Genomic DNA, 24,297 nt, shown 5'->3' on the forward strand with positions numbered 1-24,297 from the left:
AAAAGACTGTCTTGAGAGTCACATCCTTCTCCGAAGCTCGCTTAAGCGGCTCAAAGGGCGAATACTGAAGAGCCTTCAACACCAGCCCCAGGTTCCAGGCCAGACGGACAGGAGGACGGACGGAGCCTAAGCACCCCTCTGAGAAATCGGGCAATGTCCGGATGAGCAGCAAGGGACAAGCCAGCGACTTTCCCTGGATAGCATGATAATGCTGCCACTTGCACCCGCAGGGAATTGTAAGCTAGGCCCTTTTGTAAGCACTCCTGCAAAAAGTCCAGCACTGTCGAGTCTATAGCCAGTGTGGGAGTGATCGCCTTTGAAACACCCCAAGCCTCAAACTTGAGCCAGATCCGAGCATAAGCAGGTGTAGCTTGCCCAGTGGCAAATCTGGGCGGCCTCCGCGGCCAGGGCCCTGCACTATGTGCCTCCCTGACGATTATGTATGCCACTGCTGTTGTGTTTGACAGAACCCGGACAGCAAGCTCCTTCAGAGTCTTTGAAAGGCCATAAGAGCCTGGAATATCACTCTCAGTTCCAAGCGACTGATGGGCCATCCCCCTTCCACGGGCGTCCACAGACCCTAAGCATAGCTTCCCTGGCAATGCGCTCCCCAGCCTAGAAGGTTGGTATCTTTTATCACCAGGCACCAAGAAGGAAGCGCAAGAGGCATTCCTTGGTGCAGCATCCTGTCAGAGAGCCACCACTCCATACTGAGCTGGGCCGCAGGGAGCAACGTTAGACTGCGTTGATATTCCTGGGACATCGGAGACCATTGTTGAAGCAGGGCAATCTGCAGAGGCCTCATATGCGCTCTCGCCCAAGGCACCACCTCCAAGGTGGCAGTCATTGACCCCAGCAGCTGGACAAATTCCCAAGCTCACGGGCGAAGCATCCGCAGGAGCAGATGGACCTGACTGAAGCTTGCACAGCCTTTGTTTGGGTAGAAACACAAACCCCGATGCTGTGTCGAAGCGGACCCCAAAATACTCGCGAGACTGAGAGGGGGTCAGGTGATTTTTGGGTATATTGACCACCCAGCCTAGCACCTGCAGGACCGCCACCACTCTGGCTGTGGCAAGATGACTTTCGGTTGCCGAATTCGCTCTGATGAGCCAGTCGTCGAGATAAGGGTGAACTCTGATACCCTCTCGCCTGAGACAGGCAGCTACAACCACCATTACCTTGGAAAAGGTACGGGGAGCTGTGGCTAGGCCGAAAGGCAAGGCCTGAAACTGGAAATGCTTTCCTAACACCGCAAAGAGGAGGAACCACTGGTGTGGAGGCCAGATAGGAATGTGCAAATAAGCTTCTTTTAGGTCCAGAGACATGAGGAATTCTCCTGGCTGTACCGCCGCAATGACGGAGCACAGGGTTTCCATGCGAAAATGTCATACTCTGAGAGCCTCGTTGACTCTTCGTAAGTCGAGGATCGGTCTGAAAAACCCACCTTTTCGAGGCACGACAAAATTAATGGAATAGCGGCCGCAGCCGCGTTCGGCGGGAGGCACTGGGATCACCGCTCCGAGGTGCAGCAAGACTTGTAAGGTCTCCTCTACCGCTGCCCGTTTTAAGGCAGTGGCACATTGGGACTCCACAAACACGTCTCTCACTGAGGCACCGAATTCCAGTCGGTAACCTTCTCTGATTAGGTCCAGGACCCACTGACCTGAGGTAACCTTGGTCCACTCCTCTAGAAAGAGGGGAAAGACGTCCTCCTATTGCAGGCAAGGAGGAGTGGACCGGCGTCCCATCATTGAGGACGCCACCCCTGAACTCCTGGCCTTGAACCGGCCCCTGCGGAACGCTTGTCCGAATGAAAGGAGTTCCTCTGCTGAAAACGGGTACTTTGAGAAAACACAGCAGAGCGCCCCGGGCGATACCTGCGAGCTTCACGGAAGAGGTCTTTCACAATCTTCTCAAATTCCTCTCCAATAACAGGAGGCCCCGAAAGGGTAGCCTCACCAGTCTTTGCTTAGAAGTCATGTCAGCCACCCAATGCCGCAGCCAAAGAAGGCGGCGGGTGGACACCACCACAGACATCTGTTTAGCCAAAGCTCTAACCAGATCATAAAGGGCATCAGCCAAAAATGACAGGGCCGACTCCATCCGTGGGGCAACCTCAGAAAGGGAACCCGCACCAGCGGCGGGCTGTTCCACTGCCTGCTATAGCCAGGAAAGACATGCCCGGGCTACATAGGAACTGCAAATAGACGCCCTCAAGGCAAGGTCCGCAATTTCAAAGGACCACTTCAGCGTGTACTCCAGCCGCCGGTCCTGCACGTCTTTCAAAGCGACCCCTCCCTCTACTGGGAGAGTGGTCTTTTATGTCACCGCCGTGACCAATGCATCCATTTTAGGCATCCCCAAAGGGGCCAAGTGCTCCTCAAGCAGAGGGTAAAGCTGGCCCATAGCCCTGGCCACTTTCAAAGGTCCATCGGGGTCAGACCACTGAGCAGAAATAAGCTCTTGGATGGAGTCATGCACCGGAAAGGCCCCAGTAGGCTTCTTAGTACTCGCCATCCTAAGATTAACAGAGGAGGCCTCACCTTCAGCAGGATCATCAATCGAGAGAGCCTGCAAGGCGTCAGTAATAAGAGCTGGCAGCCCGTCGCGGTGGAAAATCCGGACCGTATTGGGATCATCCAAATCCAGTGGCAAACAGGCACCCTCTTCTGGCTCATCCGTCCCTGAGGGCCTGCCAGATCCCTCAGACTCTCCACAGCCCGACCACGGGGGGGACGGGGGAGGAAGGATACGCGCCACTTTCAGACGGGGAATTTACCAGTCTAAGTTTAGCGTGTTCCCAACGCTCGGTGGAGGAAATAACCTCTGAAGTCATCCCCGGGGCATCAACACCCGGAGGTAAGCCATGATGCAACGCAGTGTCAGAGACCTGCGGCAGAGCTCTTTTCAGCATGAAAGCCTTATGCATTAAAAGCACAAATTCAGGGGAGAAAAACTCACCCTGATCCTCCGCCTCCGAATTAGGAGAAACTGATGTAGGAGCTCCTCTGGCAGCCTCTAAACGAGGCAACCCCCTGCACTCAGACTCCTCAGCAAACGCAAGGGTCGAGACATGAGGTGCTTCCAAAATGGTGCCTGCTGCCAGCTCCATCGAGCGGGAAGAAACATCGCTCGCCATGCCCATACTAGCGTGAGCATCAAAGGAGCACGTTTTACACAGCCCCGCTGCTGATCTGCGTTTACCACAATGGGAGCAGCACTTAACTCCTTCAGCAGCCATCGTCCGACAGGACGGGAATATAGGCTTCGTGCCAAAACGTACCCCGGATCGGAACGGCATCCGCGGGACCTCCCCTGAGGAGCTGGGCACCACTCTCACCTCAGAGGACCGAGTCAACGAGCTCTGGTCAAGCTGCACAAAACCAGAATCACTGGAAAAAAACCTCAGAACAGCCACGCAGTAAAAGCGCGCTTTTTTTTTTTTTTTTTAACGCTGTGACGAAAGTTGGAGGCAGGCAGCAACAGAGGGACTCCGGGAGGCAGGGGGAATGGGTAAGGCAAGGAAAGGGCGAACCTATATGCCTTTAAAGTGGGCACCACTAGCCACAACACCTCTGCTCCACTGGCAAAGCAAAGGAGCCACCCCAGGCAGTCTGAAATCCAGGAGCTGATCAAGCTACGCCCACACCTGCTGGGAGATAGAGAAATACTGAAGGCAGTTGGGGCTAGCAGTCCAAGAGGCACTTTGGTTTTTCAGTGTTCTCTATCTCCACCTGCTGGTAGGCGGATACAACCCATCTGCTGCTGATGAGAAGGAATCAATATTTTTATGTTAATATACCTTTTCTAGTTTATTGTCTGGTGGTGTGTGTATTGGGTCTGTGAAGGCTTTCTAGGAACTGTGGGACCACTAGGAGTGTGGTCCCAGTAACCTAGCAATCACCGGGGATAACTTGAGTGGGAGACTCGCCTAGAGGTGGTTGGGACCCAGTCAGTGGGAGGAGAATGCTAGTGTAGAGCACATGCCCAGATGCAGGCAGACCTCAGTTGTGCTGGGGATAGACCCTCTAAGTGGCCGCAGGGTTAGCCCCAGGCGAGTGGCTAGGCATTATGTGACAGATCCATATTGGGAAGAATAATCCAAATCGCAGTTACCTGATGCTAGGGTCCACCTTAGGAGTCAGCACTCAAAAAAAAGATCTAGGTGTCATTGTAGACAATACTTTGAAATTTTCTGCCCAGGTGCAGAAAGAAGGTGGAGCTAGAATCAGAGCACTGCAGGGGGACAGTGCAGCCAGCAAGTACTGCAGGGGAAAAGAGTACGCAGCAGGATTCCTGGGCATGCGTAGAACATGGACACTTACCAAGAGACTGTTCTGTTCATATGCTAGGCGCTTTCCCTACCGAGCTGCTTGCTAAATTTAAGTAAATTTAATTTGCACACGATTTCCTTTGAGCATCTCTCAACTTCTAAAGTGGATCTAAAGGACAACGTTTTTAACATGGACTTTTGAGCATCAGCCCCTAAGAACAGACTGACTCTAGGGAGAAGAAACAGCCCACTTACAGGCTACTTAAGTCAGTGGTTCTCAGTTTTCACCTGCTGGTAGAGGTGCATAACCCATTCTTCTGTGCCAGTCTGGAGGGATGACATAAAAGGAAAAAAATTTAGTTACTCAAAAAAGCAAAAGAAAACATGTACACTTTCTTTGCCATGATTATCTCAGAATTCACACTACCACATATACTTAATCCAGAACCCTCAGTTCTAGATTAAGTACATGTCTAAGACAGCTAAAGCAGTGTAACACATTCCAAGATCAGAAGGGGATTGATTCAGGTTAGGGGAATTTAAGAGTGCTCTAAGGAATGGTTATTATGGGCAGATCATAAATAAAAGGTACTCATGGGCACAAGTATCCATCTCTGCCTCCATATATGCCCATTACCACCTAAGCCCAACCACCAGCTGTTTTAATCAAGTTATAGACCCATCTTTAGATGGATAAGCACTTTCTTTGTCACAGGTACAAAAGATGACTAAGTCAGAGCTTCGCAAGCTGTGGGTCGGGACCCCAAATAAGGTTATAACCTAGGTGGGCTCTCCATAGGTACCTCATTCTGCAACTCCAGCTGCAATTATGGAGTCACAGGAACAAAGATTAAGAAGCACTGCTGTAAGCCCTCCATGGAAAGAAATACCTACTGTACCTAACTCACCTTGAGCTACTACTGAAATCATCATCTTTTCCTGGATTCCCACTCATGCCGAGTCCTATATAGCCAATTGTACAGAATTCCTGGAAAGTGCAACACTTTCTGAATTATACCACCTCTTTTCCATGCAATGCTCCAAACTCAAGGTGAAATTAGGCCTTACCTGCTAATTTTCTTTCCTTTAGATCCTCCAGACCGTTCAAGACGCTTGGGTTATGCACTCCTACCAGCAGAGGGAGACTGAGAACACTAAAACGTCTTATATAAGTAGCCTGTGCAGACCTTCTACTAACCAGTAAAACAGTAACAAAAGCAGAACAACAAAACACCTCCACCTAAACAAAACCACTGAATCCACACTCAGATCTCCTCCCCATAAGACGGGGGAATTCAACTGCAGATGGGCACAAACGGTATCACAAACTGCCCTTAGTAAAACTCCAGGACCCAAATCACAGGAGCTACTAGAAATATCAGCAACTGAAGTCTAAAGAAAATATCATATTGAACTGTCCGATACACTGGGTGGGCTCTTGAACGGTCTGGAGGATCTAGAGGAAAGAAAATTAGCAGGTAAGGCCTAATTTCACCTTCCTCAGCAATCCTCCAAACCGTTCAAGACGCTTGTGACGTACCAAAGCAGTAAACACATCTAAGGGTGGGACCTGCGAAGCCCAGAGGACAGGACTGCAGCTCCAAAACTGGCATCCTCCCTTGCCTGTACATCCACTCTGTAATGTTTGATAAAAGAATGCAGGGAGGACCACACCGCCACTCTACAAATGTCCACCGGTGGAACAGAACTACTCTCTGCCCAAGAAGCCGCCATCCCCCTAGTGGAATGTGCCTTGAGCCCCACCGGCACCGTACGGCCATGCAATATGTAAGCCGAAGAGATGGCATCCTTCAACCACCGAGCTATAGATGCCTTAGAAGAGCTGCTCCCTTCTTGGGCCCCCCATGAAGGAAAAATAACCTGTCCGAAGACCTGAATTCCTCCGACCTGCGCAAGTAAACCTTCAACACTCTGCGCACATCCAATTTCACCAAATGACGTAGAAGCATCCCCCGTCCGGTCCCCCAAGACCGGCAATGAAATCACCTGATTGACATGAAAGGAGGAAACCACCTTAGGCAAAAACGAAGGGACTGGACGCAGCGAAACCTTTCCCTTAGAAAACCACAAAAACAGAGGCCTACATGAAAAAGCCCGAAGTTCCGAAATCATGCGTGCCGACGATATAGCTACCAAAAAGACCACGTTCATAGTAAGGTCTTTCATCGAACAAGACTCCAAGGGCTCAAAAGGAGAACCCGCCAAAGAGTCAAGAGCGATATTAAGATCCCACTGAGGAACTACCGGCCGCTGAGGAGGACGAAGCAACTTCACCCTCCTCAAAAAACGGACCACATCCGAGGAAGATGCAACCGACCTGCCATGCACCATACCCCGAAAACACGCCAAAGCAGCCAGCTGCACCTTCAAAGATGACAATGAAAGGCCCTTCTCAAAACTATCCTGCAAGAAATCTAAAATGCACGACACAGAAGCTGTCGAAGGGACACACGCCCGGTCCCCACACCAATCTTCAAATATGCGCCACACACGCACAGAGGCCAAAGACGTCGAACATTTGCAAGACTGCAGCATCGTCTGAATCACCTGAGGGGAAAACTCTTTCCTTCTCAACCGTTCCCTCTCAAGAGCCACACCGTAAGAGAGAACCGAGCCGGATCCGGCACGACAATTGGACCCTGACACAACAGCACCGAGTCCCCCAGCCGCAGAGGCTCGCCTTCTAACAAGCGCATCAGATCCACGAACCACAGCCGACACGGCCAATTCGGAGCCACCAACAACACCGGACCCGCATGACATTCTACCCTCTGTAGGACTCGACCTATCAAGGGCCATGGGGGAAACACTTACAGCAACACCCGCTGAGGCCATGGAAGAACCAACGCATCGATCCCTTCGGCTCGCGGATCCCGACGCCGACTGAAATACCGAGGAACCTGAGCATTCTGTGCCGATGTCATGAGATCCACTACTGGCATTCCCCACTTTAGAACTATCTGGTCTAACACCGACCGGTGCAGAGACCATTCTCCGGGGTCCAACATATGTTTGCTTAGAAAATCCACGTTCACGTTGTCCACCCCGGCCAAGTGCGCCGCCGAAATCTGCACTAGATGCCTTTCCGCCCAACTCATGAGCAGAGCCGTCTCAATTGCAAACCGTGGACTCTTTGTACTGCCCTGCCGGTTGACAGGGTATGATACATACCTGTAGCAGTTGTTCTCCGAGGACAGCAGGCTGATTGTTCTCACGACTGGGTGACGTCCGCGGCAGCCCCCACCAACCGGAAAGAAGCTTCGCGGGACGGTCGGCACGCAGGGCACGCCCACCGCGCATGCGCGGCCGTCTTCCCGCCCGTGCGCGACCGCTCCCGCCAGTTGAATGACTAGCAAAAAAGATGAAACACACAACTCCAAAGGGGAGGAGGGAGGGTAGGTGAGAACAATCAGCCTGCTGTCCTCGGAGAACAACTGCTACAGGTATGTATCATACCCTTTCTCCGAGGACAAGCAGGCTGCTTGTTTCTCACGACTGGGGTATCCCTAGCTCTCAGGCTCACTCAAAACAAGAACCCAGGTCAATTGAACCTCGCAACGGCGAGGGTACAACAGAAATTGACCTACGAAGAACAACTAACTGAGAGTGCAGCCTGACCAGAATAAATTCGGGTCCTGGAGGGTGGAGTTGGATTTACACCCCAAACAGATTCTGCAGCACCGACTGCCCGAACCGACTGTCGCGTCGGGTATCCTGCTGGAGGCAGTAATGAGATGTGAATGTGTGGACAGATGACCACGTCGCAGCCTTGCAGATCTCTTCAATAGTGGCTGACTTCAAGTGGGCCACCGACGCTGCCATGGCTCTGACACTATGAGCCGTGACATGACCCTCAAGAGTCAGCCCAGCCTGGGCGTAAGTGAAGGAAATGCAATCTGCTAGCCAATTGGAGATGGTGCGTTTCCCGACAGCGACCCCTAGCCTGTTAGGGTCGAAAGAAATAAACAATTGGGCGGACTGTCTGTTGGGCTGTGTCCGCTCCAGATAGAAGGCCAATGCTCTCTTGCAGTCCAATGTGTGCAACTGACGTTCAGCAAGGCGGGTATGCGGCCTGGGGAAGAATGTTGGCAAGACAATTGACTGGTTAAGATGGAACTCCGACACCACCTTCGGCAGGAACTTTGGGTGGGTGCGGAGCACTACTCTGTTGTGATGAAATTTGGTATATGGAGCATGAGCTACTAGGGCTTGAAGCTCACTGACCCTACGAGCTGAAGTAACTGCCACCAAGAAAATGACCTTCCAGGTCAAGTACTTCAGATGGCAGGTATTCAGTGGCTCAAAAGGAGGTTTCATCAGCTGGGTGAGGACGACGTTGAGATCCCATGACACAGTAGGAGGCTTGATAGGGGGCTTTGACAAAAGCAAGCCTCTCATGAATCGAACGACTAAAGGCTCTCCAGAGATGGCTTTACCTTCCACACGATAATGGTAAGCACTAATCGCACTAAGGTGATTCCTTACTGAGTTGGTCTTGAGGCCAGACTCTGATAAGTGCAGAAGGTATTCAAGCAGGTTCTGTGCAGGGCAAGAGCGAGGTTCTAGGGCCTTGCTCTCACACCAAACGACAAACCTCCTCCACTTGAAAAAGTAACTCTTTTTAGTGGAATCCTTCCTAGAGGCAAGCAAGACCCGGGAGACACCCTCAGACAGACCCAACGCAGCGAAGTCTACGCCCTCAACATCCAGGCCGTGAGAGCCAGGGATTGAAGGTTGGGGTGCAGCAACGCTCCGTCGTTCTGCGAAATGAGAGTCGGAAAACACTCCAATCTCCACGGTTCTTCTGAGGACAACTCCAGAAGAAGAGGGAACCAGATCTGACGGGCCAAAAGGGCGCTATCAGAATCATGGTGCCGCGGTCTTGCTTGAGCTTCAGTAAGGTCTTCCCCACCAAAGGTATGGGAGGATAAGCATACATGAGGCCGGTCCCCCAATGAAGGAGAAAGGCATCTGACGCTAGCCTGCCGTGTGTCTGAAGTCTGGAACAGAACAGAGGCAGCTTGTGGTTGGTCTGAGAGGCGAAAAGATCCACCGAGGGGGTGCCCCACTCTCGGAAGATCTTGCGTACCACTCTGGAATGGAGCGACCACTCGTGCGGTTGCATGACTCTGCTCAGTCTGTCGGCCAGACTGTTGTTTACGCCTGCCAGGTATGTGGCTTGGAGGAGCATGCCGAACCGGCACGCCCAACGCCACATCCCGACGGCTTCCTGACACAGGGGCGAGATCCGGTGCCCCCCCTGCTTGTTGACGTAATACATTGCAACCTGATTGTCTGTCCGAATTTGGATAATTTGGTAGGACAGCCGATCTCTGAAAGCCTTCAGTGCGTTCCAGATCGCTCGGAGCTCCAGGAGGTTGATCTGTAGATCCTTTTCCTGGAGGGACCACAGACCCTGGGTGTGAAGCCCATCGATGTGAGCTCCCCACCCCAGGCGAGATGCATCCGTCGTCAGCACTTTCGAAGGCTGCGGAATTTGGAATGGACGTCCCAGGGTCAAATTGGTCCGGATGGTCCACCAGAGCAGTGAAGTGCGGCAACTGGTGGAGAGGCGGATGACATCTTCTAGATTCCCGGTGGCTTGGAACCACTGGGAAGCTAGGGTCCATTGAGCAGATCTCATGTGAAGACGAGCCATGGGAGTCACATGAACTGTGGAGGCCATATGACCCAGAAGTCTCAACATCTGCCGAGCTGTGACCTGCTGAGACGCTCTGGTCTGCGAAGCCAGGGCCAGGAGATTGGTGGCCCGCGCTTCGGGAAGGTAGGCCTGAGCCGTCTGGGTATTCAGCAGCGCCCCTATGAATTCCAGAGACTGGGATGGCTGGAGATGGGACTTTGGGTAATTTATCACAAACCCCAGCAGCTCCAGAAGTTGAATAGTGCACTGCATGGACCGGAGGGCTCCTGCCTCCGAGGTGTTCTTGACCAGCCAATCGTCGAGATATGGGAACACGTGCACTCCCAGCCTGCGTAGGTACGCCGCCACCACCACGAGGCACTTTGTAAACACTCGTGGGGCGGAGGCGAGCCCAAAGGGCAGCACACAATACTGAAAGTGCCGTGCGCCCAGGCGGAATCTGAGATACTGTCTGTGAGCTGGCAGTATCGGGATGTGAGTATATGCATCCTTTAAATCCAGGGAACATAGCCAATCGTTTTTCTGAATCATTGGCAGAAGGGTGCCCAAGGAAAGCATCCTGAACTTTTCTTTGACCAGGAATTTGTTCAGGCCTCTCAGGTCTAGGATGGGACGCATCCCCCCTGTTTTCTTTTCCACAAGGAAGTACCTGGAATAGAATCCCTGCCCTTCCTGCCCGGGTGGTACGGGCTCGACCGCATTGGCGCTGAGAAGGGCGGAGAGTTCCTCTGCAAGTACCTGCTTGTGATGGGAGCTGAAGGATTGAGCTCCCGGAGGACAATTTGGAGGCAGGGAGGCCAAATTCAGGGCGTATCCGCACCGCACTATGTGGAGAACCCACTGGTCGGAGGTTATGAGAGGCCACCTTTGGTGAAAAAATTTTAACCTCCCCCCGACCGGCAGATCGTCCGGTACGGACACTTTGAGGGCGGCTATGTTCCCGTGGATCCAGTCAAAGCCCGTCCCTGGCTTTTGCTGTGGAGGCGCAGGGGGCTGCTTAGGCGCACGCTGTTGACGGGAACGAGCGCGCTGGGGCTGTCCCTGTGCCTGACGAGGCCTTCGGGCCGGCTGGTTGTACCTACGCTTTGCAAAAGAATAGGGTGCAGCCTGCCGGGCCCGGGAAAAACGTCCACCTGCTGAGGTGGATGCTGAAGGCGCCCGGTGGGAGAGCTTGTCGAGAGCGGTTTCCCGCTGATGCAGTTGGTCCACCATCTGCTCGACCTTCTCACCAAAAATGTTATCCCCCCGGCAAGGGACGTCAGCCAGTCTCTGCTGGGTGCGGTTGTCCAGGTCAGAGGCACGCAGCCATGAGAGCCTGCGCATCACTATACCTTGGGCCGCAGCACGAGAAGCCACGTCACAGGTGTCAAAAATACCCCTGGACAGGAACTTTCTGCACGCCTTCAGCTGCCTGACCACCTCCTGATAAGGCCTGGACTGCTCCGGCGGGAGCTTCTCGACCAGGTCCGCCAGTTGTTGCACATAGGTCCGCATGTGAATGCTCATATAGAGCAGGTATGACTGGATGCGGGTCACGAGCATGGAGGATTGGTAGGCCTTCCTCCCAAACGAGTCCAGAGTGCGAGACTCCCCGCCCCGGGGGCGCCGAGGCGGTATCCCTCGAACTCCGTGCCCTCTTGAGAGCAGAATCCACGACCGCTGAGTCATGGGGCAATTGGGGCCGCATGAGCTCTGGGTCAGAGTGGATCCTGTACTGGGACTCTGCTTTCTTGGGAATGGTGGGGTTAGTTAATGGTCGCACCCAGTTCCGGAGCAGCGTCTCCTTCAGGACATTGTGCAGCGGCACCGTGGAGGACTCTCTAGGTGGTGATGGATAGTCGAGGACCTCGAGCATCTCGGCCCTCGGCTCTTCCACAGAGACCACGGGGAAGGGAATGCTGATAGACATATCCCGCACAAAGGAGGCAAAGGAGAGACTCTCAGGAGGTGAGAGCTTCCTCTCCGGTGAAGGCGTGGGGTCAGAGGGAAGGCCCGTAGACTCCTCTGAGGAGAAATATCTAGGGTCCTCCTCTTCCCCCCACGAGTCCTCATCCTCGGTATCGGACATTAGCTCATGTAGCTGAGTCCTGTACCGGGCCCGGCTCGACGTCGAGGCACCGAGGTCTCGGTGTCGTCGAGCGGTGGACTCCCGCGCCGGCGGGGACGGAGCTCCCTCCATCGACGTCGACGGGGACTCCACCTGCGTGGCAGTCGAGACCGGCACCGCAAGCGGCGGCGGTGTCGACAGTCCCGGCGCCGGGCTAGAGCTCGCCGGCGCCACAGTCATCGGCGCCGACACAGCCTGGCGCATCAGCCCTTCCAGGATCCCCGGAAGGATGGCTCTGAGGCACTCGTCCAGGCCCGCTGCCGGGAAAGGCGGTGGGGCCGGTAAGGGTGTCGGTGCCGGAAGCTGCTGGGAGCCAGGAGACGGCACCGAGGTGCCGGACCCCCGACGCGTCGGTACCTCCACAACCGACGGAGACCTCTCCTCTCGACGATGACGCTTCGGCGTCGACTCCTCTTCGGGATGCACCGAGGGCGTCCGGTGACGACGCTTCTTATCCTTTTTTCGATGCACGTCACCGGCGCCGGAGGGCATGGAGGAGGAGGAGGTCGATCCCCCTCGGTCTCGATGGCACCGGGTCAGACAGGGGTCGGTCCCGTGGCTCACGAGCTGAGGGAGTGACCGGGGCCGACTGCCCACGCGGCCTCTCAACCCCACTCTCACCGGCGGACCGGCGGGCCAACGGGACCTGTTCTCCTGGGGTCGCTGCCATCGGTGCCGATGTCTCGGGCATCGATACCGGTACCGAAGAACCGGCCTTCGATACCGATGCCGTCGAGGTCGACGTCGAGGGGCCGGCGCAAGTTCCAAAAAGACGGTCCCGCAGAACTTGCCTCGCAACCTGAGTCCGTTTCCGGAGACCGAGACACAGAGCACACGACTTGAGATTGTGCTCCGGCCCGAGGCACTGGAGGCACCAAGCGTGGGTGTCGGTCTGCGAGATCGGCCGGCCGCAGCGACCACACTTTTTAAATCCACTCGGGACCTTCGAGGACATCGACGGAAAAAATCGCGTTGGCGAAGTCAAAGTCGTCAATGGTGGATAAAATCACACCACGAAAAGATAAACGACCCGAGCGACCACTAGGCCGCAACGTGGCGTCCCCGCTGGAAGCGAGGGAAAAGGGGAGCGCGTGCTCCACACGCGCAGAGATTTTCTTTTTTTTTTTTTTTTTAACAAACAAGAAAAAAAGGAAAACCGAACGGTAATCCGAAGCGAAGCGACGATCCGCGTAAACGCGGTCGAAAAAATCCGGCGGCTGAAACAGAGAGAGTGGCAGAAGCACAACTCTCTCCAGTCGCGGGAAAAAAAGGAACTGGCGGGAGCGGTCGCGCACGGGCGGGAAGACGGCCGCGCATGCGCGGTGGGCGTGCCCTGCGTGCCGACCGTCCCGCGAAGCTTCTTTCCGGTTGGTGGGGGCTGCCGCGGACGTCACCCAGTCGTGAGAACAAGCAGCCTGCTTGTCCTCGGAGAAATATGCTACCGCTGTCGCGTTGTCGGACATGACTCTTACCACCTTTCCGACCACACTTCAGCGAAACGCCAACAGAGTTAGCCGAATCGCTCTCGTCTCCAACCGGTTGATAGACCACTGAACTTCCTCCGTCGACCACCGCCCCTGCGCGGACCGACCGAGACACTGAGCTCCCCAGCCCAGCAGACTAGCATCCGTTACCAGAATCACCCACTGAGGTGGTTCCAATGGCATGCCATTTTTCAGATGGGCCGAGCACAGACACCACTGGAGACTGCGTCGATGAGCCCCCCTCACTTGCAACCGCCACTCCAAACTGTGTACCTGGGGAGACCACCGGGACAACAGAGCCGCCTGAAGCTGACGCATATGCACCCTGGCCCATGGTACTACCTCTATTGTCGCTGCCATAAGGCCCAGAACCCGAAGTTACATTCGAACCGTCGGACTCTGAACGGACATTAACAGCCGGACCTGCTGCTGAAGAGAGGCGATCTGAAAATCCGGCAGAAAAACATGACCCACTGCCGTGTCGAACCGCACTCCCAAGTACTCCAGACTCTGCTATAGGATCAACTGACTTTTCACTACATTCACTACCCATCCGAACGATTCCAGAAACGCGACCACCTGAGCCGTCGCCGCAACACTGTGAGCCTGAGACTTCACCCGGATCAACCAGTCGTCCAGATACAGATGCACCAGAATTCCCTGCCTCCGCAAAGCCGCTGCTACCACCACCATTATCTTGGAGAAGGTGTGTGGAGCTGTTGCCAGACCACAGAGAACAGAACTGAAAGTGCCTCCCTAAAACAGCAAAACGAAGGAAATGCTGATGGGCCTCTCGAATCGGCACATGCAGATACCCTTCCGTGAGATCCAGTGACGTGAGAAATTCTCCCTGACGAACAGTCACTATGACCGAGCGCAGAGTCTCCATGCGGAAGGATGGCATCTTGAGCACCCCATTGACTCTCTTGAGATCTAAAATGGGTCGAAACTGGTCCTCCTTCTTCAAACTCGAGCGCATAACCGTCGCAAACGACCTCCAGCACCCACTGATAAACGGACAAAGTCGTGCCCCGACCTTCACCAGAGGCTGGACCCGCATACCTTCATAAGGAGGACTTATTACCATTTCTGGCACCTCCGGAGGAGTCCCGCCCTCCTCGACAACCCCCTCGAAAGGACTGCGTCCGTTGGAAAAAACGGCTTTTAGAAGGAGATACAAATCTGCCCGGCCTGTACCGCCTCGCGTCCTTAAACCGACCTCTAGCCGAACCACCTCGACTAGCCGCCTTAGGCCGTAACTCCGGCAACCGTGAGACCTTGGTATCCCCAAGACCACTCATCAGTTTATCCAAGTCTTCTCCAAACAACATAGAACCTTTGAAAGGTAGAGAACACAACTTTGCTTTAGAGGCCGCATCTGCCACCCAGCTCCTAAGCCAAAGAGCCCAGCGAGCCGTCACCGCCAGAGCCATATTCTTAGCCGAAGCCCTTAGCAAATCAAAGGGTGTCCGCCAAAAACGAAGACCCCAGCTCCAATTTGGCCAGGTTCTGAACCAAACCAGTCCTATCTAATGTAGGCTCATCCAAGAGCTTCTCCGCCCAACGGAAACAAGCTCTGGCTACCAAGCCCCCACACACAGAGGCTTGCAAGGTGAAAGCTGACAAATCAAAGCTGCACTTCAGAAAGGACTCTAGCTTCCTATCCTGAGGATCCTGTAAGGCTGTACCGCCATCCACCGGAATGGCCGTAGCCTTAGTAACCGCCGTTAACCACAGCATCCACAGTAGGTGGTTTCAGCAGGGCCAAATCTTCCGGAGGCATGGGATACAGCCGCACCATAGCCCTAGACACCTTTCAAGCAGCCTCCGGTACAGACCATTCCTGAAAAATCATGTCTCTAATGTCTGAATTCATGGGAAAGGAACGGGAGGCTCTGTGAATCCCCTTAACCAAGGCATCTACCTGGGGACCCTCCGCAGAGGGAGTGGCCGCTGGAGCAAACTTCAAAGTAGAGATCACCTGATAAATGAGCTCTAACAACTTCTCCTTATGAAAAATGCGAACCACTGAAGAATTTTCCCCAGGCCTTAGCCCATCCTGATCCTCAGACTCATCTAAGAGATCCTCTTCTCCTGGGTCACTCCAAACCTCCGACCCAGGCAGAGAAAGTTATCTCCATAGGCTCCGAAATGTCCACCCGCGGGCGCTTAACTCCCACTGAGCTAGCAGCCTCCGGGGAATACATAGTAACATAGTAGATGACGGCAGAAAAAGACCTGCACGGTCCATCTAGTCTGCCCAACAAACAGCCTGAGAGGGGCCAGCTCTCCACGCATTATAGAGAGACCAAACAAACTCAGGGGGGGAAACAAGCCCCCCCCCCCCCCCGACGCTGAAGCCCCAACAACACTTCCCGCAATCTCCGCGACGGACCCCCTTCGCTCCCCAGGCGGCAGGTCCATCGCGTGATCCGCGGCTAAACTAGGTGTGCTTCCCGCTACAAACGGGTCCCCCGGCGCCAGTACAGAATGCACGGCCAAAAGGGCCGCGCTTCCTGTCAAAACCGGCCCTGCCATTGCTGGCCCAGAATGTGCGGTCAAACTGCCGCCCAACACCTCCGTCGACTTAGGGGGAAAGCACAGGGGGCAAGAGTGCTGACAAGGTAGGCTCCCCACAAAATTTACATTGGCCACCTTTCACTTCAATGCCGCGCTTTGCGCAAAACCGACACCTCGCCGGCTTAGACATAATGGTTGCGAATACAGTAAAAACAAACAGTTGCTTTGTGCTCTGACAAATAGGCAAAACCGCCTAAGGCAAGAACGCCCTTGAAGAGGTTTTATCTCTGGACTGCCACAAGAACGGCCAAAATAGCCGCCTTTTAAAAACGTTTATTTCTTTTTTAAACCTCATTGCTGATGCCTAAACGCCTCAAGGGTACAGAACAAGGTCTGTAGCCGAGGTCAAGCAGTCCTCCAGAGGAAGAGCACAGGGGGAGGGACCCGGCCACCCAGGTGTGACACCCCACAGGGAATAAGAAGCCCCTTAGGACTTACACCCTGTAATAGAGATCCAAGTGTGGGTTCTCTAACATTTACAACCCAACCTAGAAACCCCAAACTGAGTACACTGCACAGGCTGCACACATCTACCCTCTGCTGAGACTAAGAAAATACTGGTTAGTAGAAGGTCTGCACAGGCTACTTGTATAAGAAGTTTTAGTCTTCTCAGTCTCCCTCTGCTGGTAGGCGTGCATAACCCAAGCGTCTTGAACGGTCTTGGAGGATTGCTGAGGAAGTTTACATTTTGTGCCAAGCAGATGCCTCTTACCAGAGATTTTTCTTTTGGTGGTGGGGGGGGGGGGGGGAGGGGGGATCAGCAAAAGAGGCAGAACAAAAAAAAAAAAGTTTGCTCCTAAAATGAGTGGCTCATGCTCAAGTTTCTGAAATGTTTATCCACTTCTACCTCTTACCTTGCTGTCTCCAAGTATGGTAATTATGGGGATACCTAGACTCCGGACATGTTGCTTGATGTTGGGGCCCACTGCTGTGGACATTTGCTGGAGAATACTCAATGTTTGCAACACCTACACAAAACACAACATGTCTCACAGTTCTACATCTCCACACAACCATATCAACAAGTTAATTTTCACAGTTAAACTATCCATGGAAAATACTTTGCTGCACATTGCCATGGAGCTTCCTTCGAAAGCTCAGGCTAGTACAGGTGCAAAGCATATGCCCAAAGGTTTGAAATGGATCCCAGCATATACTTTTGTTTGCTTGGCCCAACCCTAATTTCAGCACCACCCAACTTGGGTGCAGTCAATCTAGTGTGTGTGTACTTTTAGCCATGTTCATAGGGTAGTGTCAATTTTCAAGTGCCATTTTATATGCAGGTAAAAAATATATAGATGGTGGCACCATGTACATACCAAGATCTTATTGGAGTCACTGAGACGGGCCTTCAGTGAATTTGAAAGCTCTCCAATGTTTGGCTGTATGAATTTGGCCTCATTAATAATAGCAGTCAGCTCATCCAGGCCCTCCTTCCTAATTTTCCAGTTCTTGTCTCCAATCTTTGACAACAAGTCCGAAGTAATCTTGTCACTGTGAATTAAATACCGAAAGAAATATATTAAACCCTTCCTCTACAAATAACCCCTCCCCCCCTCAAAAACAAACAAACAAACCTTGCTTTGGACACATTACCACTAACAGAAAAGTCATACCACACACCAGATATTCCTGTATTTCTTGGAGTCTCACCACCCACCTGACATCTGTTCTGGGTAAGAGATCTAACACATCATTTCCTCCTTCCTCATCTTGTTCATCTGCATCCTCTCCATCATCAGCACCACTGCTGCCATGCTTTGATGAACCACGGGTGGGAGCAGGGGGTGCCTGTCCTTGTATCTAGAAATAAGCACAAAGAAAACTCTCACACACATTAAAGTTCATTTCACTGGTATCAATAGCTGCTGTGACAATTCTGACATCTAAAAGTACATTTAACAAGTTTGAATGTGCTGTAAACAGAATCTGTCACCACCAATACAAAATAATGTATTCTCACAAATCCTACAGAATGATACTGAATCAGGAGTCCAATATTCACGGAAGCAGAAGAGACAATCACAGAAGACATCACTGTCCATGCAGGTTAAGTATAAAGAACACAATGTTCTGGAATCAACATCTACGATGTGTATACAGAGACTTACATGTGCACACAATAGTCTTATTGTGCAGAAAGTAAGCAATCTAGCTCCACAAACTGCATTCTTCTGCAAGCACTCAACAATGCAAATAGTATTCTTTGGTAAGACAATAGAAATTTCATAGCCCTTACCTTCTCAAACTCTGCATCAATCTGTGAGAGAAGAGCTGGCTTTTCATCCTCAAAGAACATACGCAAAGGGGCTCCCATGTACAGGTACATCACTGCCAGCAGGGTGATAGCAGATGTTCTTACAGCCTAGAAGGAGCATAGCAACGGCAGAACTTTATACAGAAACCTGTCCTCTATGAACTAGAAAAATTTGCATTTCGACCATTAGAAGCCACTTACTGGGTTAGTGGCAGCCAGAGCAGTCTTCACATTGCTAATGAAAGCCTTAACATTCAACCTGGAAAAATGTCAAAAGCTGGATAGTATTAAAAATGAAAGCAATCCGTAGCTATAACTGCAGGCTATTTCCATATTACAGAAGAATGAAAAAAATAAAACCCAAAACAAAACTTATGAAGTACATGTTTAGATTCTAGTTTACCTTATTTATTGAATTTATTTAGATTACTAACAGAGTCCAAAACTGTACTGAAATAAGCCTGAGATATACTGAAAATTTGGGCCACGTGAATTCAGAGACTTACCCAGAAAAGCCAAATTCTTTAATTGCATTTGAAAGCCAGTTCAGGGTTTCAGACTGGTTTTTGGGATTCTTTTGAGCAAAAGCTAATGACACAACCTGAAGGGGAGAAAAACATGTTTTTATTCAAGTCTGCTCCCCTACCTCCTGCAGCATACATACCAAGCACCCCTCTCCTAATTACAGAAAACACGCAAGCCTACTTTCTTGCTATGCCTACACACAAAATGTCAAATTCAGAATTAAATATAGGTCAATGACATGGTGTTGAGGTTCAAAGAGCAGTATGTTAAGCCTAGAGCAGCACAGCCTATGTGTAAAGAAGAAACAAGGCAACTTCTGACTCCACTTTGTTGCCCCTGTGTAATCCAGAAGTAAAGTGAACCCTGATAGAACAGGCACGCAATACAATTCTTGAGGATCTACAAATAATTCTTGATATAGGCACTTAACAATTGTTTTTGATCCATCTGGAAATTGCTGCCTTCAAGGCAGCGCCTCCTTTGAGATGCTACTTGCACAGTGTGATTTAAAAAAAAAAAAAAAAATGTTAATTTTCAAATACCCAAGAAGCATTCTGTGAATGTCCCAAGTAAATAGAATACTGGTACTCACAGTCAGATCTTGAAAAAAAAAAATAAGAAAAACAAATTGAAATGGGGATACCACCTTTGGCAAAAGAGTAGGTACCGGTCTCAAAGTGACCAAAATCAGAAATGGCCATGTAGGAATCCATACAAAACAAAGCCTGTAATTCTGGAAATGTGGTTTGTACTCCTGAGGGAATTCAGCACAAGAAAACTTTTTTTTTTTAAATTCCGTGCCTGATATTTTAAAATCCTACATGCTTTATTTATAATTTTTTGAGGCAAATTTTTCCTTCAGGCAGCCTGCATTCTCCCCGCCACAGGCCTAACACAGCTCCTTTACTTAGCTTGAAGACCCTTCCCTTGAACCTGCTGAGGAAGATCATCTTTCTCTCTGCCTCCTCAGTTCTCTCTCACCACCCTCCAAAGCAAGTTCCTCAGTCCTCTGTCCCTCCTCCCAGTATTTAACTTCTAGCAAGACCCCCAAGTACTCTTTATCCAAGCTCTGTTCCCTCTTTTGTTCCCCTCCCCTCCCCGTACTCTCTCACTCCTGAACACTCTTCCAGCATACTTTGTTCTGCCCGCCAAGAGCAAACCATCTTGTTGTGTTCTTCTACCCTTAGCATGTGCTCTCCTTCCACAAACTCCCCCTTCCCCCCCCCAAAAAAAAAAAAGCTCAGCAAACCATCAGTATACTCTGTGTCTCCTTTCCCACAAAAAAAAAAAAAAAAAAAAATCACTTAGCTATTCTTTCTTACATCGCCCTTCCCACTAGTTCAGATGCAAGGTATAGCACAGTGCAGGGTATGCAAATCAATCTCATGCATAGCAGGGGCGTAGCTACGGGTGGGCCTGGGTGGGCCCAGGCCCACCCAATTTCAGTCCAGGCCCGCCCAGCGCCAGCTCCCATTGCCGGCCACTGCTGCTTTTCCTGATGAGCAGCAGTGGCCGGCGCTACAAAAAGAAGAAGCGCTCAGCTGACTGAGCTGAGCGCCAACGCATCGCTAAGGAAGAGAAAAAAATGTTTTTAAAAAAATGCGGCACCGCAGGCAGCCTCAAACCATTGGCTGCTGGCTCTGTGCAGGCTCCTCCCGTCTCTTACATCACTGCCCCTGTAGCGAAGCAGGGGCAGTGACGTAAGAGATGGAAGGAGCCTGCAGAGCCAGCAGCCAATGCTTCGAGGCTGCCTGCAGTGCTGCGTTTTTTTTAAAACATTTTTTCTCGTCGGGTTAGCGACGCGTTGGCGCTCAGCTCAGTCAGCTGAGCGCTTCTTCTTTTTGTAGCGCCGGCCCTGCTGCTCATCAGGAAAAGCAGCAGTGGCCGGCAATGGGAGCTGGCGCTGGTGGGCCTGAATGGGAGAGGGAAAATGGATGGCAGGATGGGGGGAGAAAGAGGGAAAACAGAAGGATGGGGAGAGAAAGAGGGAAAACAGATGGGAGGATGGCAGAGAAAGAGGGGAAACGGAAGGATGGGGAGAGAAAGAGGGAAAACAGATGGGAGGATGGCAGAGAAAAGAGGGAAAACGGAAGGATGGGGAGAGAAAGAGGGAAAACAGATTGGAGGATGGCAGAGAAAGAGGGAAAACAGATGGGAGGATGGGGAGAAAGAGGGAAAATGGAAGGATGGGGAGAAAGAGGGAAAACAGATGGCAGGATGGGGAGAAAGAGGGAAAATGGAAGGATGGCGAGAGAAAGGGAAAACAGATGGGAGGATGGCAGAGAAAGAGGGAAACAGATGGGAGGATGGCAGAGAAAGAGGGAAAACAGATGGGAGGATGGCAGAGAAAGAGGGAAAACGGAAGGATGGGGAGAGAAAGAGGGAAAACAGATGGGAGGATGGCAGAGAAAGAGGGGAAACGGATGGATGGGGAGAGAAAGAGGGAAAACAGATGGGAGGATGGGGAGAAAGAGGGAAAATGGAAGGATGGGGAGAAAGAGGGAAAACAGATGGCAGGATGGGGAGAAAGAGGGAAAATGGAAGGATGGCGAGAGAAAGAGGGAAAACAGATGGGAGGATGGCAGAGAAAGAGGGGAAAATGGAAGGATGGCGAGAGAAAGGGAAAACAGATGGGAGGATGGCAGAGAAAGGGAAAACAGATGGGAGGATGGCAGAGAAAGGGAAAACAGATGGGAGGATGGCAGAGAAAGAGGGAAAACGGAAGGATGGGGAGAGAAAGAGGGAAAACAGATGGCAGGATGGGGAGAAAGAGGGGAAAATGGAAGGATGGCGAGAGAAAGAGGGAAAACAGATGGGAGGATGGCAGAGAAAGAGGGAAAATGGAAGGATGTGGAGAGAAAGAGGGAAAACAGATGGGAGGATGGCAAAGAAAGAGGGAAAATGGAAGGATGTGGAGAGAAAGAGGGAAGACGCTGGATGGAAGGGTAGGGAGAAAGAGGTGACACTGGATGGAAGGATGCAGAAAGAAAGAGGGGAGACTATTGGAAGGATGGGGAGAGAGAGGGGAGACACTGGAAGGATGGGGAGAGAAAGAGGAGAGGCTGCATGGAAAGGGGGAGTAGTGAAAGATTAGAGAATAAGAGGAAGGGGCATGGGGAGAACAAGGGTGAGAAAAAGATGAAAAGCCATAAGTAGATGAAGGAAATTAAAGAATGGATAGTAAGAATGAATTAAATCTGGACACAGAGAGAGGCAGAAAAATATTGAAGAAAGCAAAGAAAAAGGAGAGAAAAATGACAAATGGCCAGGATACCCTGGCAGAAGAGTCAAGCGAAAACGAAGGAAAGCAGAATCTAGAGACTGGGAGCAACACAATGAGAAAAAGTAAATGGCCGTACAACAAAGGTAAAGAAAATAATTTTATTTTTAATTTAGGATAAAGTAATATGGTGTTAATAAAGTTTCAGAGACCAATACTTCCTTCCTTAGGTCAGGAGAGGATACCGTAACAGCATTATACTGACCTGAGGCAGGAGGTTTTGGCCTCTGAAAGCTCACTGAAAAGGATTAGGCTATTAAATATATTGTCTGAAATCTGATGCACTGAACAGCACTTTACCCTGTGTGACAAATGCATCTGAGTGTGACTACATTTTGCTGGGGGGGGGGGGGGGGGGGGGGTTAGAGAGAAAATTTTGTGCCCACCCACTTGGGTTCAGGCCCACCCAAAATTGGCAGTCTGGCTACGCCACTGATGCATAGCCATTGTAGATATCCTGAAAACCTGATTGGCAAGATACTCCAGGACTGACTTGGGAAACGCTGGTATAGTACATCTGGTATTGCTGTACAAGCTACCAAAGACATCACAAGTTACATAAGCCCTTTTTTCCCCACAAGTTAAAACTCTGTACCTCCAACTTCAGAAGATTAGTCCTTGGATTACTTCTGCCATTGTTCCACTAACCTGTTCTGCTGTCCAAGGCAGCATGCATGCTTCTGCTACTGCTGTCAAAGCTTCCTTTGCATTGCTTCCACATTTCACATCGCCAATTTTATCCACCAGCCCATCCAGCACAATTAGAGCAGATGTCCTGTAAAAGTTCCCCCTCTGGGCAATCAGGGACACAATATGCAACTTCATCTGCATTACCTGCAAAGCAGAAACCATATTGTGAAGAGGGGAGGGGAAACAAGGTACCCCCCCTTCCACTTTCACCACAATCTAGGTAGAGAATCCAGCAGGCCTGCATATTATTTTGAAGTCATTTTGGGACTGTCTCAAATTATATAAAAAGAAACGGACTGAATATTGAATTCTCTCAATAATAAGGAAAGATACTCCTAAAAGAAGGGTAGGAAAAAAATTATATGCATGTACACATTTTATATAAGTTCCACCTTTTCTACCTCCATCTCAGTTGGCACCACAAGCCTGATTTGCAACTACTGTACTGCCATGCAACACCTTGATAGAAATAAGCCCTTGGCCTCCTGAGGGTTTAAGCAATCATTACACAGGCCTCACATATTGCTGTCAGTAAAGCAAGTTACTCACCAGTAGAATGTGTTCTTTGAGGATATTCTCACACGAGTGATGTCACTGACAGAGAATGGAGATGCTTCCCAGCTTAATTTCCAGAAGTCTCTGGAAGCATGTTGTGGCGAAACAGGACTTTCATGCGTGTGATTTGTATGTTGCCTTATGACACTTTTTCCCTTTCATGGTATTTTCTCTGTTTGGCCAGCAGGAGGTGTCTGTCCTCTGCACTACAGCTGTAGCAGAGGACTGTTTTCCTTTTAGCACTCTGTGACAAAAAAGTGGGTTTCAAGTACAGACTTGCACGGGAACAGGGTTTGCGGGGTTCCCACGGGGACGGAAGCAGTTCTGCGAGGATCCCATACAATTCCTGGGGGGGGATCCCATGGGGATAGAAACAATTCCTGGGGGGGGGGGGGGGGGGGGGATCCCATGGGGATGTACGCTGCACTTTAGTCAGCCTCTCACCTACTGAGTACCAAGTTCTTTGAGTGCTGTCTCCTCCTCTTTGCTTCAACAGCACAGATGTGGAAAGGTGAAATTAGATCTTACCTGCTAATTTTCTTTCCTCTAGACCCTCCAGACCGGTCAAGACGCATGGGTTATGTCCTCCTACCAGCAGAGGGAGACTGAGAAACACTGAGCTTTTGAATACTGTATATATAACCTGTGCAGTACATCCACTAGCCAGTATAACCCTGACAAAGCAGAGAAAAAAAAACCACCAACTACAACTAAGAACCCTGTACGTGGTCACTGCCAACTGGACACTTTCTTCATTTCTTTCATTGTGTCCTTTTAATTGTGAGTGCTTCTACAGGTGGACTCTGAAACACGGTCACACCTACTCAGACTCATAACAACCAAAGTCTGAAACTATAGAA

At 51.2% G+C, this 24,297-nt stretch overlaps 1 protein-coding gene across 3 annotated transcripts in view; it reads right to left on the reverse strand.

Moving 5' to 3' along the window:
* Positions 1–24,297, reverse strand: part of CKAP5 (cytoskeleton associated protein 5) — a 421,631-nt gene that overhangs the window by 212,305 nt on the left and 185,029 nt on the right. For all 3 annotated transcript variants that reach the window (XM_030200874.1, XM_030200876.1, XM_030200875.1), the window contains exons 17-23: positions 22,841–23,026; positions 18,894–18,988; positions 18,589–18,646; positions 18,370–18,495; positions 17,791–17,933; positions 17,450–17,624; positions 16,985–17,098 (exon numbers count right to left, since the gene is read on the reverse strand). In XM_030200874.1, the coding sequence (XP_030056734.1) occupies positions 16,985–17,098; positions 17,450–17,624; positions 17,791–17,933; positions 18,370–18,495; positions 18,589–18,646; positions 18,894–18,988; positions 22,841–23,026 (897 nt within the window). The remainder of the gene's footprint in view (positions 1–16,984; positions 17,099–17,449; positions 17,625–17,790; positions 17,934–18,369; positions 18,496–18,588; positions 18,647–18,893; positions 18,989–22,840; positions 23,027–24,297) is intronic.

This window comes from Microcaecilia unicolor, chromosome 4, assembly GCF_901765095.1.
Source record: "Microcaecilia unicolor chromosome 4, aMicUni1.1, whole genome shotgun sequence".
In the NCBI taxonomy this organism is placed as follows: Eukaryota; Metazoa; Chordata; class Amphibia; order Gymnophiona; family Siphonopidae; genus Microcaecilia; species Microcaecilia unicolor.